This window comes from Anastrepha ludens, chromosome 6, assembly GCF_028408465.1.
Source record: "Anastrepha ludens isolate Willacy chromosome 6, idAnaLude1.1, whole genome shotgun sequence".
Taxonomy (NCBI): Eukaryota; Metazoa; Arthropoda; class Insecta; order Diptera; family Tephritidae; genus Anastrepha; species Anastrepha ludens.
In genome coordinates, this window is record NC_071502.1 from 123,294,477 (window position 1) to 123,315,711 (window position 21,235).

Consider the following 21,235-nt stretch of genomic DNA (forward strand, 5'->3'; position numbering starts at 1 on the left):
CCGTAACTCGGTAACGGGTTGTTATGCTAAGTAAGTAAGTAAGTATAAGACTGCATACTCAAAATTTTCCCATATAATCTAAGTAAAAACTTGGAAATTTTTATGTATTTGTTTTCGAAATTTGTCACATTTTTACGAATTTTCTACAAAGTTTAGGGCTCTGAGCTATATGGTTTATGTTAAAGAATACGCTACACTTTTATAAAAAAAAAATTATTAAAAAAATGAAATGAGAAAATTTATAACTTGGTAACTCGTCGCGTTCCCATTATTTTGAGCACAGGGGTATGTGCCGTAACATGCGAATATGTAATAAAAGATTAGATTGTTAGAATGGGCTACTGTAAAGCCAGTCGTGGAAGTTATTTCAATTAAGTGGTGCTCAAAGTTTACCTTTTCAAATAAAAAAATTTAGTGAAAAATATTCCCACATCTTTCCTCATTGACGAATTTAATTAAATTTCAAACGCTAAATGAGAACTCTGTACAATTAGAAGGGTCCATAAGGGGTACAGCTTTACTATGTGGGCAATATTGCAAACTTTATTTCGCAAAGTTACAGTTTTACACTGGTCAACAGTAAAATATATAAACATCTTTTTCTACATGATACCTTAACTAACTAAAAAACTCTTATCTTATACTTAAACATATCTACTTATAAGTATGCATAAAAATATCACTTGCTACCTCTACTCGGTGCATTCCCACCTTTACATCCGCCTAATCGGCTTGGCATCCTCTACTCTATCTACTCTCAGCTTTATGCCATTCTCTGGTGAAACTAGACATGACACTTTTTCCAAAGGGCATGGTATTTCAGTTTCGGGAGCGACGCTGAATCGGAAATTTCGTATTAGATAAATGAGTCCAATGCTGGTTTGCATTCTGCCGAATCGCATGCCAATACAGTTGCGCGGACCCTCGCCGAAGGGTAGCCAAGTGCAAGCAGGACGTCGTTGTATTTCTTCGGCTGTGAAACGAGCTGGTTCGAAGCGCTCCGGATCTGGATAAAACTCAGGATCATAGTGTATGGCAATTGTCGGTATAATGACTAAGGTGCCCTTCTCAAGGTAATACTTTGGGTCGCCTGTGTCGTAGTATGCCTGAGCCTTGCGCATCAAATTCGGTACGATTGGATACATGCGAAGTGTTTCTACGTGCGAAAAGAAAAAAAAGAGAAGGTAAGCAAGTTAGTAAAATTACTTGTTGCAGGTAGCTCATCTGTTTGATAACCTCGTAAGTGAGTTGATCGTTGTTTGCTGCGAGCACCTCGTTGATATCCCGCCTCAAGCGCTCTTGTATGTCCAACTCTTGTGCCAGAAGGTATAGCGCAAAACTCATAGTAGTTGCTGAGGTCTCAAATCCTGCCAGGAACATAACGAAAGTTTGTGCCGCAATTTCATTCACATTTAGTCCCTCTATCCGATTACCGTCCGCATCCTCGCGTTCCATCATATCGATGAGTAGGTCAAGAAAATCATTACGCCGCAATTTTGTGCGTTTGCGATATTCAAGCGTGTCGTTTACAAGTTTTATGTAGAAGTCATGCAAGGGCTGTGGCATAATGCGCATACGGAGAAAGCGCGCAATCTCCGGAAAACTGAAAATGAGTGCTTCGATAACTTTATTGTGACGACGCTGGTTGATGAAGCTATTCGTGACCACCACGAATTCTGGCGTCTCGGCATTGAGACTGTTGCATTCCAATCCGAAAGCGCAGGTGCCAATCGAATCGGTAGTGTAGCGGCCACTGAGGTCCGTAACAAGCAACACTTTGCCCGGTCCCTGGGCATCACCATCGCCAATTTGATTATGCAATGTCGTCATTAGACGCTCGCCGACCGCGTTCACCATATGGAACATATTCTTCATTTTGCCCGATGTGAATGTAGGCGTCAGTTTTGTACGCAAACGTTTCCACTGTTGAACTTCAGCGAAAAACATATTCCCCGATAGTGGATCATCGTGCACGTTGGTATATAGACCGCGATCGGCGAAGTAGTTAAAATCTTTAATGAGTATTTTTTTTACCAACTCCAAGTCGGTAACGAGCACCGTCTTGGTGGCGAGAAAGAAGAACCCGAAGAAGGGACCCGTGCCCTTAAATTGTTGGTACGTTTCACGTAAAATCTGTGTCACATGCTTTGTCGTCAAACAGGCCAGCATCGTCGGTTTGCTGCTCGGTATGCCGCGTCGTCGCCAATAGTTTTGTTGACGGAAAAACCAAATCACAACCAACATTGCAAGGCCAATAAGCAGGCCGATAAAGACTTGCACGTCCATCAATGGTGCTTGTAACTTTCACAGTGCAAACAGAAATGTGAGTGCGTCGCGCCTTAAATAGCACAAACGTGGTCAATATTGATACTCATATTGCGTAAAGTTTGAAGCCGAAAATAAGAGTTCACATAAAAATTATATTTATCACAACTTTTTTCTGAATCAAAATAGAGCGGAAGAGCAAGCAAAACATAAAGTTGTAAGAATGCATCGGGTACTTGCTTGTCATCGATTTAAAGAAAATAGAAGAAGAATCAAGTTGTTCAGTGGAATCGCGTTGGTAATGACTTTGGGTGCAGCTGCACGCAATATCGCTGACTTTAAAGGTAAAGTGTAAGGTCTCCGCATAAGGAGCTGTGGAATATAAATACAATTTTATCATGTGATGATTTTGAGTAGATGCGATGTGATTTCGAAGTAAAATCCAATGTTGAAAGGAGCTCAGGCAGCGAGTGTACGATTGGTGTGGGAGTCTATCGTACTATATTTTACACGGAATATCCAAATTGGCATGCGGTACACGTAGACTTGGACTAACATAATTAAGTCATGATCTTTATTCGTAGTGCGATAGATCTTATCTCAAAATCCCGCTTTTTTTTAAACTATGGTATTACTAGCCGAAGACTATTTGAAGAAGACTGTTGATTAAATACAAGACGTCAATATTATTTTTGGTGCAAAACTTAAATTCAGCAATCTCAATAACTTTATCATTTCTGAATCTTGATATTAGTCGGCAGAATAGCTCGGAGTTCTCGGACCCATACACATTAAAATTGTTTATCATCTGTTTTGTGCAGTCTCACCTTGAGTATGCCACTAATATTTGGTGGTCTTCTCAATCAACAGGATTCAGGAAAAGGTTTTTCTTAGGTATGCCTTGCGGCCTTTACGGTTTACTTAACCTCTTCCTTCACATGATGCTCGTTTACTTCTTTTAATTCTCAAACTTCTAGAAAGTGGAAAATCTTTTCTCTATTGGACTTTTGTGTATGACATTACAAAGGGAGCTTGGGACTGTGCTACCGTTCTGGAAAAAATAGACTTCAATGTTTCAAGAAGAGAACTTCGAAATTCCTACCCTTTTATGGAACAAATTTTGCCCGAATCGCGCCAATGGCTCAGTATCTTAATGAGTTCAACCAGATCTCATCTCTTATCGAGCTTTATTTTTCTTTGTCTAATGACATTTTCATTAACCTTCTGATATTTTGTATATATCTTGTATATAAGATTTTGCTGTTCAAAGATTTTCGATATAAATAATATTTTTCGTACTAAATTTATTTCGTAAATTTTTTATAATAGAATAGAATTGAATAATAGAAAACTTTCAAACCAAATTTCTAAACGTTATAAAAAATTAACGAATTTCAAAACACTTGCTTAAAACTGGTAAATTTCTTATTCAGAATTCTTGAAAAAATTCTCGGTGTGCATTTTTATAGTTCATTCGATAAATATGAAGTCGCTCAATATTGATTATTTGAAAATTTTACGCAATTTTTTTTTAAATATTTTCAATGTTTTTCGTGCTAAAATTTTGTATTTGTTCTTAATATAATATTGTTCATGCTTTAACCAACCAATAAAAATCCAAGTCAAACCAAAACCATAACAATCAAGTTTTCAAAATTTATGTTTAATTTAAATTTGAAATCCTAAAATTTGTATCTGAATTTTAAGTTTGTAATCTGAATTTGACTAACATTTCTGGGTATGCAGTTTTTTAGCTCATTCAATTTTGGTCAAGTAAGCGGAAGTTTGAAGTGGCTGAAAAATCGCATATTCCAATTTCAGTTTATTTATTTCATTAGTTTCAGTAAACCAATTTGTCCAATTTGTAAATAAAAACAATACATGTATGTATATGTATATACACACACTCGTATATGTATTTGTTAAAACACTTTTCAAGTTTTTGACTGCTTTTTTATAAGCGAAGATGGAGAACAAGAATTTAATTTAATAATTACGCCACTTTGCAGCAGAACATATAATTTTCAAAACCGGTTATGATTCTCAACGCAGCGCTTTCTGTCTCCAGCTGCACTCAGTCACCGGCAGGCGTACTTGACCATCAACAATTTAATTTTGTTTTTATTAAGCAGAGGTCGAAAGCCGTAAACGGGCCGCTGATCATAATGGCTTTCCCATAGCATTTGAGTAAATACAATTTAGATCGACTAATTGTGGTTAATTGTTTCTTTTTTTAAATAACTTAAGAGAGAGCTGGGCATGTAAATGTCATGTTTTATTGTGTCATAGCATACGACTTTTGAATCAGAATTGTAAACTACGAAAGCAATGAAAAATTGTTGAACGGTTATTTCTTTCCTTGGAAATGTTCGAATGTTTTGTTTTTATTTTTGCTAATATGTTTTCTTAACTCAATAAAATATTCCGAATAGTAATTTATATGAAATTTTTTTGATTGATTTCTTTTTTTAATTTTTGCTCCTTTTTTCTTTTCTGCGCAACAAGAAAATCAATTAAAAAATTGGGAAATGGGAACTTTTTTTCTCACATTTCTTTTTGTTTTATTTCGTCGCAATTATTCCTTATGTAAAGTAAAAAAATTTTGTTTTTCAATGGGTTTGTTTAGAGTAATTTTTTTTTAATCTTCGCCACTATTATTTCTTATGTACCTATGTAGTTCGATTATCAATTTGATTCATTCAATGTGATTCAAAAATTTTTAAGTCAATTTTATTTCTTTAAACTTTTTTCTGAATTTTTTTCGAAATACCAAAATCAATAACATTTTCTAATGACAAATTTTTATCTTTAGAAATTTTCCTAATATTGTTTTAAGTTTTTAATGTTTTCGTTTTCAAACACTATGTTTTTTTTCAATTTTAAAGAAGCCATATCTTCATTTTTTTTTTAAATGTGTGCCACTATATTTTCATATACTATTGTTTGGATCCATAAAAAAACATAAAACAAACATTTTTCGCAAGCTCTTTATGTAAGGATTTTTGACATTTTTTTAATTGCTCAGAAGGACAGTCCAAAATTAATTTTGTGATAATATATTTAAAATTTTATTAAAATTCACTGCATTTTCTTGAGTGAGGACTTAAATTCTACATAAACGTTAGGTCTACAGAAAAAAAGAAAATAATATCTTTTCTGCCAGAAATTGCAGGTCCATATACATATGCATATGTATGTTGGTCTGCCTCCTAAAAAAAATTAAACCAAATAAATATAAATAACAGTTAAAAAAATTGAAAAGACTGTTACCATTTAATAGTTTTTTTTTTTTGTTTTATTAATTTTCTTAGTTTGGTGAATAAAATACATTAAAAAAAAATTGTAGCATTTCCGGATAAGATTTTTTTTCTTGCCTTTTTTCAAAATTGCTATATTTACATTTTATTCTTGTTCGCATTCCTAAGCATCACTGTTTGCACCAAATTAGCTTTCCAGTGCATTTTCCATTTCTCCTCTCTTCTAATTTTCGGCTACCTCTTCAACTTTCAAATGTATGCCGTGCTCGGCCGATAAAAGCACATTATTTTTGTTGTAAGCCAATTTATATGGAGTTTGGGCAGCAAATGAAAATTTGAAATTTTTCAATAATAACGCAATACCAATTAATGCTTGCATTTTACCAAAACGTAAGCCGATACAATTTCGTGGTCCATCGCCGAACGGCAGCCAAGCGCATGAGGGTCGTTTCCTGATTTCTTCTTCAGTAAATCTTTCGGGATCAAATTTTTCGGGATCGGGATAATACTCGGGATCATGGTGTATGCCATAGGTGAGTATAATAATGTGCGTATTTCTTTCTATGAGATAACGCGGATCGCCCGTGTCATAGTCTGCCTTGGAGACGCGCTCAACCACCGGCAGTACTGGATATTTGCGTAGGGTTTCTAGATGAAAAACGACACAAAAATAAACATAAAATTAATAGTTAAAACTTGTTTGACTGCATACTTCTTCAATTTATTTCACCTGAGAAAACTTGTTCCAGATACTTCATCTCATTTATGGCCTCGTAAGTACATTCGTTGTTGTGTTGTGCCAGCACCTCAACGATCTCCTTCCGCAGCCTATCCTGGATATCTTGATTTCTTGCCAACTCATACAATGCAAAGCCCATAGTAGTAGAAGAAGTTTCAAATCCAGCTAGCAGAAATATGAATGCCTGCGCGGCAATTTCCTCCACCGTCAGTCCGTCCTCTTCACCTTCCTTTTTCTTCATTTCCAACAGCATATTCATGAAATCATTGCGCTTTACTTGATTCTTCTCCCGATATTCTACCGTTTCACGCACTATACCCAAGTAAAAGTCATGCACTTCTTTTGGCAACGAACACAAATTTAATTTCCGCGCCAAACGTGGAAAGCTTTCCATGAATGAGTCGACCAGTTTGCTATGCCTACGCTCGACCAATGCCTTGCGGCCCATTACCACGAAATCTGCATTGGGATTACGCAGACTATTGCACTCGATACCGAAAGCACAGGAGCCAATAACATCCGCGGTATAGCGTGCTTGCAGATCAGTGATCTCCAATACATTCGCGGGTGCAGCTTTCGATTTTTCAGCCATAACTTTGATAAACTCATTGGCGACGTCGACGACGGTGGAAAACATAAACTTCATTTTACCGGAAGTGAAAGTAGGTGACAATTTTTTACGCAGTACATTCCATTTGGGACCGTCCAACTGGAAGAGATTGCCCGTCAGTGGATCCTCAATTTCGTTGTGAAATACACCGCGTTCTTGAAAATTGTGAAAGTCCTTGATGAGTATCTTCTTGATTAGCTCTAGGTCTAGCACGAAAACTGCTGGCTGTACGAGGAAGTAAATGCCACAAAAGGGTCCGGTGCCCTTGAATTTTTCATAGATGGGCGCGAATATGTCAGAAAAGGATTTTGTATGACGCCATTCTTTCAGTGATCCCATTGGGAAGCTGGGCTCATCGTGCGGTACGCCACGTCGCCGCCAGTACGACTGTTGATATTTTAGAAAATAAATCAGCAGCGTTACCAATATTGCCAACAAAGCGAAGAAGGTGCTCATTTTGAGCCAATCAGTAGCAAATAAAGGATGATGAAGTGTGCAAACAGCGAAATTCCTCAGCTACATTTGATGTATTTACACGACTAGTGATGCTACTGTACTGAGTTTTGAATTTTTGAAAATAATGCACAGCCACCAGCGCCACCACGAAAGCGCTCACAGCAAGCGCATATGTGTGTGTTGGTGTGAAGCTTAGAGCTTCGCAAAGAATCATCTATTTGAAGGCCGTTGAATGTCAATGACTGGGGCGCTGTCTGGATACAATTAAATGATCGAAAAATTGAAAAGCAATGATACATCTAGTAAAGTTCTTGGAGACAAAGTGGTAGCTGTAGGCCGATAAAAGAAAGTAGGTAATTAAGATTTAATAAATGCAGAAGAAGTTGCATGAATTAAAATAATATTCGTACGTTATTATAAACTTATGAGAAGTAGATGTTTGTGAGTATTTGGCATCTGAGGAGGTGGTGAAAGGGGAGGTGAAAGTTGTAAGAAGCCATGCCTGGTGATCAGCGCGATTTGTTCTTTTTTGGCAATATTTTTATAAAGAGTTTCCTCTGAGTTCTACTATACAGTCATGCAACAAATTAACTGAATTTTGACTGTACTTGCATTGCGTCAGTTTTTCTCCAATTTTTGACTTAAAAGCATCAAGTGCTATCGAGAGCACTCTTCTGTGATTGCTTAAGGACCTCTTAATGACCTACACTTAATGGACATTTTTGCCTGCTTCGTTTTTCATTTTCAATTCTTGATGAAAAACACTTTCCTTTTATGCGGCTATGTACGTTCATGGTCTCACATCTTTAATTCCTACAACAGCCAATTTCTTCGCTCAAAGCTCTCTTGCTATCAACTTCTTTACTGAGGCTTCTGCAGGCATTTTGCAACTGTTGGAACAATATTTTAAAATTGCTTAAAATTTTTTTCGAACTTACAAAAGATAATCGAACGTGGTTTTTATGCATATACACAAGCACAACACCACAATAGCCTTTGTTGAAAGCTCTAGCTCAAGCAATGAGAGGAAACTTTTGAAAAAGGCTTAGAGGTTTGAATTTAAAGAATATTCTGTACGAGTATATCAATTCAAACTTGAACTGGACTTTCTAAGCAATTAATTTGTCAGGAATTTTTTCGAAGTGCTCGAATTTCTTAGTGCATACTCGTATGTAAGTCAATAAAGATATCTCAGCTTCTGCATTATTTTTATTTTTCGAAATTTTTAAGCAGATTGTTTTGGATTACAGTAGATTGAATGGTTGGGTGGACAAAAATTAGTCTCAACATGCTTTTTATACGTTTTTTTGTTAATTTTCATATTTCAATTAAATAAACTAATAATTCTTTAACATCTAAACGAGTCTGTCTAGAACTTATATGGCAACTAGTCAAGTATAGCATAAAATATTATTTATTTATTTTAAAACTTGCGCAAAGATTTTTTATTAAATTTAGATTTTGTTTTAAATTTTTAATTAAATTTAAATTTTATTTAAAAATGTGCTTAATAAATATCTGGGACCAATATAGCCTTCTACGCCTGTAAATCTATGTTCGCACAAACTGTGCTTTGAGGGTTGTGCTAGGGCTTTCCGAGCAGGCAAGACTGGAAAGAGGGGAGAGTCGATACGTATATAAAGGGCCCGCCATCTATCGTTACGGACTTAACTACACCCGAAAATATTGCTGCTGTAGCCGAGAGTGTTCGTTAATCACCAGGAACATCAGTTCACATACAATCAGCCGCATACAATCGAAAATGTGTTGAAAAATTGGACCGATCATATGGGATGGTGAATGGCTAGTCGAGGCAGCCATATGAATGAAGTTGTGTTCCATCATTAACCGGAAGGATTGTACTTCAAAATAAAAAAAACAGTTTGGAAAATATTGAGTAGTTTCCTTTTTATAGCATTTTGAATTCCGTAAAGTTATATGGTTGACCCTATAGACACCTGGCGGATCCAAGATGGAGTCTGGAGTGGGAGCGGGGGTTTACTCTAAATCAGCCAGCATTTCGGTCTCTTTTAAACTACCGGTAACAAGCAGCGTTTTTCAAGCAGAGGTCTTCGCGATCCTGCAGGCATGCAAAATGCTTCGAGATCGCTGTTGGGAGGAAACATTAATATTTTTTCCTATAGTCAAGCTGCGATCAAGGCCCTGTCGTCGCCGTATTTCAGCTCTCTTCTCGTAAACTCCTGTAAGGAGGAACTCAAACGTCTCGAACGTGCAGGAAACATTTCTCTTATCTGGGTTCCTGGGCACAGGAATATGGTATAGAGGGAAATGAAATTTCTGATGAGCTTGCCAGGCCAGCTGTCGGCCCCAGAACCGGTTTAAGCTGTCCCCTTCTCAGACATCGATGTCCCCTTGACCGTTGTTAAAGCGAAACTACAAAATTTCTTTCTAAAAAAAGCGCAAGACACATGGAGATCGGTCTCATCGTATGCTATTTCGAAAACACTATGGTCTCAATACGACAGAAACAGAACGTTTAAGGTGATGGGAATGCCCCGCCATTCAATTTCCAAACTCATTGCGATGTTCACTGGTCACTGGGTGATCGGCACTCATGCGGAGAAGCTTGGAATTCCGTACAACCCCTATTGCAGAAGCTGTGGGGATTCTGCAGAGAAAGAGACTGTGGAACACTTTCTGTGCAAATGCCCTTTGGGGATGACTTGTAGAAATTCTCCAGCCTAGATCCCTTTTCTCTCCTCCACTACATCAACAGCACTGGATGGCTGTAGACGGTTTTTCTCTACCCTAAATGTTTTCACATATAGTGGTCCACATTATGGTATCAAAACGGCATGTAAGTGCTACTTGAAGTGTACCTGGGGTACTCTTGCCATCTTACCTCCCTACCTAAATATCTGGTACATTTGCTTTTTGAAGGCATCTATCAATCCTGTTCTAAGCCACTTTGCTTCCCTTAAACACTACTTAGGTTTTCTTTTTCACATCACTGACGCTCAGTGAAAGGTCGCGGTCAATACCTTAAATTAATTCTGAAAGTCAACTTATCTTGCTTTTTACTCGTAAATAGTTATGCTTCATTTTTTTTTTTTGCTAAATTCGCCTGAAGTTAGGATGTAAAATACTTTACAGGCAGTTATTCTTTTTGTAGCTCTGGTCTTCAACGAGGACACGACAAAGTACCTCCTGTCTTCAAACAAACAGTCGGCGCACTCGCATACCCACGTCACTGTTGACAGCAATGATTGTGAAGTTGTAAGAAACTTCGTGTATTTAGGAATCAGTATTCTTACCGATAATAATGTCAGCTTTGAAGTCCAACGGAGAGTCTCTCTAGAAGGATGATTCTGCGGAAGACTTTTGGACAATTGCACGTTGTCATCGCCAAGCTTCTGCGCCATACGCTAAGATGGGCACAATAAGAGCTTTCTAAAGTGTTAGTTTTGTTCTTCGAGAGAGGACTTAACTACTCAATTATGTAATTAATCCAAAGTGGCACTTGTTGTCAAGAGAGATTGGCTGCTAATGTTTTGAGGCTGCTAATGGCCCAACCTGGTAATCCTATCACCCTTGGATTGATTACGAACGCATGTGGAACAACTCAGTGAGATAACGGAATATCAAATCATTTTAGCAAACGATGTCGAAAATAGTTATGTAAAAACACTTTCTTGACAGCTGAAACAAACATTTGTTTTGTTTTTGTATTTTTGTTTCAGCTTATTTTTTACTAAAGACGAAGAATTTCATCGCAGAATTTTATTTAAATTGGTAGTAAAAGACAATTTTTACCACCAAATATCCCAGTGTGCGCTCGTTACTCTGCTAAAAAATGCTCTGGTGCAGTGTATTAAAAAAAAATTAAATCATAAGCGAACTTTTATTGTGCCCCACTCACATTTGAGATTTGTTTTTGTTAATTTTGTTTTGCTCAGCTCATTCGTAGCCAATTACTTCTGCTTACTTGTTCTCTGCTTACTTTTACATGCGTATGTATGTAAATATTTATTTACTCGTATGTGTGTATCAATGTGTGTGCGAAGCTTCCAAACCACACATTTGTTATTTATTATGCGAATGTTGGAAGAGAGAGAAGCTTTTTTAACAAAGAATTCTTTCTGTAGAGACATGTGTGAGTACGCATGTTTGTTTGTAAGTCGCTTTTGAACTGATACTGTGTAAGTTAATAATTAATATGCTCGGACTGTTCACTTGTGATCTCTGCACGAAGTTAAATCAGCGAAATAGAATTATTATTTGTTCGTTTATTCGTCAAATCCGTACTGAAATATAAATGACAAAATATTCTTAACATAAGCTAGCCCTGACCTATAATCGCTGTGTCAGCGATTATGCTGAATGGATTATGTTTCAACGTCGCGACGGCGCATGGAATGTTGACGGCAACGTATTGTGGAGTTTGGCATAATTGGCATTAAACATTGTTGCAGCTTTGCTGATCGTGCAGAACTGCAGTCGTTGACTTTGTCTGACCGGATGTGTTAACTCCTCCCTCACTAGTTTGAAGGCCGTCCTCGGTTTTCCTCAAAGTGTCGATGACAGCTCGTATCGAGATTTGTTGTTTATTCTCTTTGCATTTTTGATGAACCTTGAAGACGACGAGACCGATGATCAGAGTGACAAGAGATGCTGCAAACATCATAGGCCATATTGACAGTTTTTTTTCGATGTTTCCAATATACTGAAGATTCTCAAAGTTCAGCCTCTGAAGATAGGGCATGCTTAAAATCTCTCGGTGGCCAGTTATGTTTAGGGTTGCCGATATTGCTGGGCCTGGATGACGCCTGAGTATGTTTTTGGTATTTTCAAAGAGAGACCCATTCACGTAGATTTCCTCATCAAACGTCAGCAAGTGTGTGCCGTGGATGACTCTATCCGTGTTGCTATTCATCTGTATTGTAGCTGTAGCTTCGTTGATAACGATGATACCATCGTCAATTACCATCAGCGGCTGCAGGTGGCTGGGACGAGTCTTACAGTGTGCTATACCTCCAGAATGTAGTTGCTGCGCACAAGTTGTTGATTTCAGCTGTTTGCAGAATGTAGAGGTGAGAGTAGCGGTGCAGTTTCCAATTGCTAAGATATTGTTACTACAATCTGCGACGTTGTTATTTTCTTCGAGGTCAAGTATCGTTCCATTATGTTGAACAGGGAATATGGTTATTTTCTTACATATTACGCTAGGATTTGGGTACTTGATAAGAAAGTGTACAAAATTATGATCTAAAAAGACTTTTACATAGGCTATTTCAATTAAATCTGTTATAGTTAAATTTGTAGAGTGCTCATTTAAAATTTGACTTAGGTCATTAGAGTCAAGAATTGTTGGGTTTATAATTTGAATCTTTGCGAGTGTAATAGACAACATTAATGTTTCGAGTTCAGAGATTATAATTCTATTTCTTGTGAGTAATGCTTGATAGAGGTTTCCTGTATCGATCTGTTTCTCTTTTGCAAATCTAATTATTTTATTTACGGATTCTGTTAAGTTATTAATTTTTTCTTGTACTTTTGTATTTATAACTGCCTGTTGTTCAATTGAGTCAGTTAGTTTTTGCTGGTGAAATTTCAGATTTTCGAAGTCATCAAAGTCGGGAGTTCCTGCTACTATCTTTAAAGCTGTTCCTAAAATATTTATACTCCTAGCTTGCCTATGGTGAATATTAACCGTTTCTAGCAGTGTCCTAATATGACCTAAATCTGATTCAAGAATTTGTCTCATATGAGACTGTGGGAAATGTTTCATAAGTGAATTAGTTTCCTCGGCAATTTCCGAGTACATTGTGAGATTAGAAGAATGTCTTAAAATTTTAAAATTTTCCCAAATAACTACGTTTCCGTCCATGATGGGAATATAGTCCGAGTTCGAGTAATTGATAATCTTTCCAGCTGCTGCTGCTACTAGAAGTAGAAGGCGAAGAATCCAAACCCTAGTAAAGATAAGATACAGAGCAGAATAAGTACTGGAAGGATAATTATTTTTTTCTTATCTTATGTTATCCTTGTGTACCTCCCTCCCCTTTATAAGAACCGTTGGCCCCAAATCGGCTTCCACAATGACTTCCTCAAACAAAGGAGTTAGCTTGTTACCAAGTCTTTTATTTAATTTCATAAGTACCTTGTCGCCTATTTGAAAAGTTCTATTTCTTCTGTCCGCGTTTTGTCTTTTCAGTAGCAGATCTTGCGCTTTAGATATTTTTTCTCTTATTTCTGCTTCGAATTCTGGTGGGGAGGCATGAATTATGTCGATTGGTTTTTTATTAACGACTGAGTGAATTGATTTATTGTATTCTATTGTTGCCTGAAGTATAATATCAGTAGTGTCATTTAATTGTTTTTCTAATTTCAAGCATCTGGCAATTTCTGCAAGAGTACTGTGAAATCTTTCTACCTGTCCATTTGAAGTACTATGTAGTGGTGGCGAATTTACAATATCAACATTAAACCGGTTTTTTAAAAGAGACCTTATTGTTCCTGAATTCAGTGATGGTTCGTTATCGCAGTAGATAATTTTAGTATTAGGGTAGAAATTCATGAGCTGTAAGATGGGGGACTCAATATCTATTATCGTTCTGGAAGCTATGGGCTGAACAATGGCAAATTTAGAAAATTTATCAATACTGGTTAGAAAATACTTTTTATCTGTAGAAAAAATGTCAATATGGAGAATTTCTCCTACTTGATTAGGGACTGGCGTTTCGCCAATGTACTGTTTTTGTGGGTGTCGGTCATATTTTCCTTTGCTGCAAGTCTTACAATTTGCAACTACTTCGTTTGCTAGACGGGTCATTTTTGGGAAAAAATAGTCTTGGAGAATTTGTTTTATATTCTCTTGCGCTGCTCTATGTGCTCTGCCATGTTCTGCGACTATGATTTCTTTTTGCTCATTCCTATCATGAACATCGATGACCAATTTATTTGAGTGACAAAATTTGGTTGAAGGGAAAGTCTCAACTAGCTTGTTTTGTATAAATGCTAGTATCGGCAGGTCGCATTTGATTGCATTCACTACTTCTTTTTTAACCGCATCACACACTTTTTCTATTAAGTTTTCTCTATTCGAAAAGTGTATGATATGTCTTGTTTTTTGTCCGAACATAATAATAATTTTTTCAGAAGCTATAGTGCTTTCTTCAATAATTATTTGGTTCCTGAAACAATTAATCGGTTTTTCAGTAGACTCGATAGTGTATGTCAATGACAACTCACTATGCATAGTGGCTAAGTCTGATGGAGCATCTTCTTCGAGAGCGTAAAGGTTTTGTCTTGATAGAGCATCGGCGACAAAATTTTCTTTACCGGGCTTGTAGAAAATTTGAGCGTTGTGCTCATCGATAAAGGATTTCCATCTCGTAATTTTTGCATTAGTGTTTTTGTCTGAGACTGCAAATGTTAGTGGCTGATGATCGGTATAAATACTTAAATTTTTTACACCGTACAAATAGTTTCTTAGGGATTTTAGGGCCCACACTATTGCAAGTAGCTCACGTTCATTTGTGGCGAAATTTAATTCGTTGTCTCTTAAAGTCCTGGAAATCATGGTTATCGGCTTCTTGTTTTGTGACAAAACGGCGCCTAAGCCAGAGGACGAAGCATCTGTCGTCAAATCGAATGGCTTCTGGTAATCAGGGTATAGGAGCATTACATCTTCGGAGCTTAAGATATTCTTTAATTTCTCGAAGGTGGCTATCTGCTTTTCATCAAGGTTAACAGGAATTTTTTTCGATTGTCCTGCACTTGTTTTACCATTATCACCCTTTAGCATGTCTGTCAATGGTTTGGCTATAGATGCAAAATTTTTTATAAAGCATCTGTAACAGCTCGCTAGACCAAGGAATGATCTAACTTGGAACAGGTTGGTAGGCTGTTGAAATTTGCTAAGTGCTTCAACTTTGCTGGGATTAGTTGTTATACCGCCACGGGAGACCACAAATCCAAGATACTCGACCTTTTCTTTAAAAAAGTGAGATTTTTCCCGTGATACCCTCATGTTAGCGTTATACAATTTATCTAGTACCCAGGCGATGTGGTGAACATGATTTTGCATATTTTCAGAGAATATGATCACGTCATCCACGTAGACGTAGCATGACTTCCCAATCTGTTCTCTAAGTACGTCGTCAATTGCTCGTTGGAAAATTCCGGGGGCATTCTTCAAACCAAAGGGAAGTCTGCAAAATTCATACTTCCCATTTCCTACAGAAAATGCAGTTTTTTCTCTATCTTTTTCTGCAAGAAGTATTTGATGAAATCCTGATTTCAGATCGAGTGTCGTGAAATATTTGGCTTTACCAAGGTTTGAGAGAATAGCTACAATGTTCGGTATAGGGTATTTGTCATCAACAGTTTTTGAATTAAGTTTCCTAAAGTCAATTACAAGGCGTTTTTTCCTATTTCCTTGTTCGTCTAGACCCTTTTTATCTACTACCCACACCGGATTATTATACGGTGAATTAGATGGTCTGATAATATTGTTTCTCAGCATGTCGTTAGTTTCGTTATTGACAAACTCTGATACTCCTAATGGGTATGGGTAAAGTCTAGAGAACACTGCTTTTTCGTGCTTTTAAACCGAGATGAAGTGTCAACGTCCATAGGTTGTGGTGGTTCTTGTTTTATATTCGGGCTATTGTTTTGGGTTTTTTGTTTGTAAAATGGAGTTTTTACATGGTTTGGGGTCCTTTCTACAGTGGGCTGCCTTTGCTGTCTCTGTTCCTGACGCTGAGCTCTTTCTTCATTATTCCTAGCAAAACTACTAGCGAATTGGAAGCGTTCATGATTAGATTCAACTTCCTGTGCAAGTGCCAGTGCTGATGGCAAAGCTTTTGTCCTTGCTGAAAATAGAATGTCACTGAGAGATTTCTTTGTGCCTGAAATGAAGACTCTCAATGCATCTGCTCTGTATTTTTCGTTTAGAGAAGCAGCCAAAGTAGAATCGTAAGTCATAATTGCTTTGTTTATGAGTAATGTTAATTTCTTTTCAATTTCCTCATAATATTGGGTTATTGTCAGGGTTCCCTGACGTAGAACGGACAACTCTTGCTCGATTATATAGATGGAGCGTTTATCGGCGTATGTAAAGTCAAGTCTATTGATAATTGCTTTAAAATTTAGTGGTGTGTCGTATGACGACAATACCATATCAGCAGGGCCTTTGATTTTATTCCTAATTATACCCAGCGCCTGATAATGCTTTGAGCTTCCTACATAATTTTCAAAGATTTTATATGCAGTGTGTGCGGCTTTCCGCCACGAAACATAAGTCTCGATTTTTCCCTCAAAGTCTGGTACTGATTTTATTATGTCCAGTGTTTCGTCACATTTAATACCTACAATAATTTCTGCATCTTTAAACACTTCAACCTCGGGTACGGACACTGTTGCATTTCTAAACTCGTTTCTCATTTCCTCCATTTTTCTTTCAAATAATTGCGCTTGATTTTCTAATGCACTGTTTACTGCATACTCGAGCAGCGCTTTCAGATTTTCTTCACTCACTGCCATTTTATTTTTTGTTTGTTCCGGCACTAGTTTGTTTTTTATATCTTTTATTAGTTCCTCTATTTCTAGGTCATATACCTCTTCTTTACTCATAAGATTTTCAATTTAATTCAAAAATTTTCCGTCGCAAAGACACTTTACAAACACTTTTTGTTTAAATTTTTGTATTTATTTACTTTAAATAAGCACTCTACTCACATTTCTTTAAAACTATGGTTTTTATATGTTATTGTAGCTCTCCTTTTTCGTCTGTTTATCCCGTCTGCAAGTCCAACGATGTCGATCCAACGATGTTGCCTCCTTGCTTGAGATTTCTTTGATGAGCAGGTTCTGCCAGTTGGGCGCCAGTTAATAATTAATATGCTCGGACTGTTCACTTGTGATCTCTGCACGAAGTTAAATCAGCGAAATAGAATTATTATTTGTTCGTTTATTGGTCAAATCCGTACTGAAATATAAATGACAAAATATTCTTAACATAAGCTAGCCCTGACCTATAATCGCTGTGTCAGCGATTATGCTGAATGGATTATGTTTCAACGTCGCGACGGCGCATGGAATGTTGACGGCAACATATTGTGGAGTTTGGCATAATTGGCATTAAACATTGTTGCAGCTTTGCTGATCGTGCAGAACTGCAGTCGTTGACTTTGTCTGACCGGATGTGTTAACTTGTATATGGATCTCATATATAAGTGAAACATAGCGTGAAAAAAAAAACAAATTTAATTCTTAGCTGAGTGAACTTAATGAGATAAAACTGGAGCCGGCTGCTAGACAGCGCAAGAGCTTTTAATTTATACAAAGCTGCGGGTGTAGACGTTTGTATGTATATGGTCAAAAAAGCAAATCACTTCGTTCACAAACATTTCTATTTTTCTATTAAAAGTTGATTCTTTTTATATCGACAATAAATAATTTGCTCATAGAACGCCAGATAGTAAACAACAACTAATTAAAGATAGTGAATATCAATGTAATCATTTCATATGCGCAACAAAAGTATAATGAAAGGTTGTTAAGAAACGAAAATAATCTAAATAATAGAGCACTTACATTTATTTATCAATATTTGAAGCGTTATTCAACGCAATTCTAAAACACCTGTACTTAACGCTAAAATATCCGCTAAGGGCTCTTAACAACGCGGACTGATTTTTAAATAAAAGTTGTAATTGCTTTAATTTACAGAAATAAGTATCTTAGAGGCCTCACACGCTTCCACGTTCGCTCAAATAGTTACCTCCAACTTTTCCACTGCCAGATGTATGCCACCTTCGGCGGCGATTAGGAAACTCTTCTTCGCATACACCATTGGCACTTTGGTACGCGCAGATGGTTTGAATCTGAAATTGCGCAGCAATTGTATGACCCCAATCGAGGTTTGCAATTCACCAAAACGCATGCCGATGCAATTTCTTGGACCTTCGCCGAAGGGTAAATAGGCAAACGGATGGCGCTTTTCAATAGCCTCTGGAGTAAAGCGTTCGGGATCGAATTTCTCTGGTTCGGGGAAGATTTCTGGATCGTGATGTATCGCGTCTATGGGTATGAAGATGCGCATGCCACGTTCCAGCACGAAATCGGTATTGGGTATGCAATAGTCTGCGGTGGTGAGGCGTACCAGGTGCGGTATGACGGGGTGCTTGCGGAGCGTTTCTGCATGTAAATTAGTAAGTGGTGGAACATTATTATATTATATTATTGTAAACATAGCACAAGACAATTGTTGACAATTTATTTGCTCGCCATTTAATTTTAATGAAAATGTTGCACATTTTACTATAAAAACCATATAAATTAAATTTTCACGCAAATTAAAAAAGAAATTCAAAATTCTCTTCAAAATATTGTAGAATATAAAAATTTCCAATCAGGATTTCTAGAAAATTTTTGCGATTTGAAATTGCTCAAAAATCGTGTTGATTTTTCACATTTTTTCTCGGTGACTCTCCTCACATAGAGAAATTGCAAAAGGTCGGCGCAAAACAAACATTTAAATCAACGCAATTTTTAAGTCGCTTACACTTTGTTATATAAAAATTCAATATGCCATAAAACTAAACACTCTAAATTTTACTAAATGCTTTGATTAAAAAGCATGAAATTTTGATACGTATTTTTATACAATACATTTTTTTTTAATTGGTATAAAGTGTGAAAATTGGGTTTATATGATTTTTATGGGAGCATGAACTACACGTATTTTTTATCATATTAAAATTGGATAAGAAACAAATAAAATGTGAAAACTGGTTGTGCTAGAGATATTTAGCGCGGTGCTCAAATACACTGGCGAGCATAACTGGAGATTTTTTCTAAATATTTTAGAATCTTTATGAAGCCCAAATTTCTTTGTAATTTCTTCTATATTAATTGCAAGTTATAAAAACTGGCGTTGATTTTTTAATTTTTTTTTGCAAGTGTTCCTGCGCATTATTTTCCGCAAGAAATTTAGTTTGGTAAAATAAAGTGATAGAATAAATTGTAAAAAGCCGTCAGCAAAAAAAAAAAGAAAATTAAAAGAATAACCGCGATTTTTCAGCTGCTGTAAAGTTAGACTAGATTTACTTATAATAAATTCAAGGCGGTATAAAACTGCCTATCCAAACATTTTTTAGAAATTCAAAATAAAAATTTTAAAATTTAGGTGAACATTTTTTAATCAATGTATAAAATTTGAAAGTTTGATTGATGTATATTATTTTGGTTAAAACACGCGCTAGATTAAAAAACAAAAATAATAAAAAAATGTAATTTATTTTTAATTTAACTAAAAAAATTTGTAAAAAAAAATAGTCGGTTATGCGCGCCAGTGTAAAAATATAATCTAAACAACACATTGCTGCTCACCTGCTATCACTTTTTTCAGATAAACCATTTCTTTGATCGCCTCATAGGTCACCTGCCCATTGGTTTTTTCCAAAACCGCGAAAATTTCTGCGCGCAATTTCTCTTGCAAATCGGGTTGTAGCGCCAATTCGTAAATGCAGAATGACATAACGGTGGATGAGGTTTCAAAGCCCGCCAAGTAGAATACCATCGCTTGTGCTGCCACTTGCTCGATATTTAAACCGTTCGTCAGATCATCCTCTCTGATATCCGCATTTCCCAAGCGGTCACGCTGCGCTTTCAACTCCAACATCATATCCATAAAATCATTGCGACTCACGCCATGCGCTTCTCTAAACGTTGTTGTTTCGCGCACCACGCCCATAAAAAACTCGGCTACATCATCGGGAAAGTTTTTCAAACGCAATTGACGCGCTAGTTTTGGATCTGTGAACATGAATGCCTGCACGAATAGCGAATGACGCGGCTTTTCGACAATATCGCGTCCCATGCGCCGAAATATCGCATTCGGATCCTTCAAGCTGTTGCATTCAATGCCAAAAGCCACCTCACCGATCACATCGGTGGTGTAGCGTGCGCAGAGCTCCTTCAATTCCACGCTCTCACTTATATTCATTATGCGTTGACAAGCTCCAATAAGTCGCTCACCCACCGTTACTAGAGTGGGGAACATGAAACGTATCTTGCCGGTGGTGAAAGCGGGCGACAGCTTGTGACGCAGTACGCGCCACTGCTCGCCATCCAAAAACAGCAGATTACCGGTAAGCGGATCATCGCGTACATTGTGAAAGAGTCCACGGTCGGTGAAGCAATTGAAATCCTTTACTAAAATGGCCTTGATAAGATCGGGGTCGATGATGTAGGCGGCACGCTGGAGGAAAGTGTAGACGCCAATTATACTCGACTGACCCTTGAAACGTTTGTATAAGCGCTCGTTTATATCTTTCCAATGGTAGAGTGTGCCGACGCCGCTCATATTTCCGACGAAGAATTTTGGCGCTTCGTGTGGTACGTCGCGACGCGCCCAATAGCTGTAATGGTGACGCAACTTCAAGTACAGCGTGGCGACGACTGCGGCTAGCAGCGTACAGAAGACCGCAATAGACATGTTGGCCTAGAGTCTTCTGTAAATAAAAAATAATGTAGTTAAAAACTTAGTTTAGATATTTAAGGGAATTGAATTGTAAATTCACCGGAGTAAAGTAAATGCAACAATTTGAAAGCATATATTTCCCAGCCTTAACTACGTTGGCCGACTGACCGCCTGCAACTACTATTGAGAATGCAATTTTCTTATTCAAATTCTCTTGGCTTTGCTTCGCTTTTTGCATAAAGCGCTTGGCGAATATTTTTGCTTGCACTCGGACGTGTGTTGGAATGTGTGGAATTGCAAAAGCTCTGCACGTCAAGATATGAGTGTTAGACATTTTTATTAGGCGAAATATTTGCGGTTGCTCAGCTGTGAACCAAAATATAATTATTTTTATTTCATGAAATGTCATTACAGCAAACATTGAAATATCAAGGAAAGCGGGGTACACTTTTTTATTT

General features: G+C 37.1%; 3 protein-coding genes across 3 annotated transcripts; all 3 read right to left on the minus strand.

The window, feature by feature from the left end:
* Positions 1-571: 571 nt before the first annotated feature.
* LOC128868179 (probable cytochrome P450 6a23) lies at positions 572-2,286 on the minus strand. Its single transcript, XM_054109988.1, has 2 exons — positions 1,202-2,286; positions 572-1,161 (listed from the first exon to the last, which is right to left on the minus strand). Exons 1-2 carry the CDS (start codon positions 2,284-2,286, stop codon positions 714-716), a joined length of 1,533 nt encoding a protein of 510 aa, XP_053965963.1. The 3' UTR covers positions 572-713.
* Positions 2,287-5,530: 3,244 nt separating this feature from the next.
* On the minus strand, positions 5,531-7,621 carry LOC128868180 (probable cytochrome P450 6a23). The gene is made up of 2 exons (XM_054109990.1): positions 6,253-7,621; positions 5,531-6,170 (listed from the first exon to the last, which is right to left on the minus strand). The coding sequence occupies exons 1-2, from the start codon at positions 7,325-7,327 to the stop codon at positions 5,746-5,748; spliced, it is 1,500 nt and encodes a 499-aa protein (XP_053965965.1). The 5' UTR covers positions 7,328-7,621; the 3' UTR covers positions 5,531-5,745.
* A 10,251-nt stretch (positions 7,622-17,872) lies between these two features.
* Positions 17,873-21,019, minus strand: LOC128868183 (probable cytochrome P450 6a13). The gene is made up of 3 exons (XM_054109991.1): positions 20,878-21,019; positions 19,685-20,808; positions 17,873-18,490 (listed from the first exon to the last, which is right to left on the minus strand). The coding sequence occupies exons 2-3, from the start codon at positions 20,790-20,792 to the stop codon at positions 18,063-18,065; spliced, it is 1,536 nt and encodes a 511-aa protein (XP_053965966.1). The 5' UTR covers positions 20,793-20,808; positions 20,878-21,019; the 3' UTR covers positions 17,873-18,062.
* Positions 21,020-21,235: the final 216 nt, after the last annotated feature.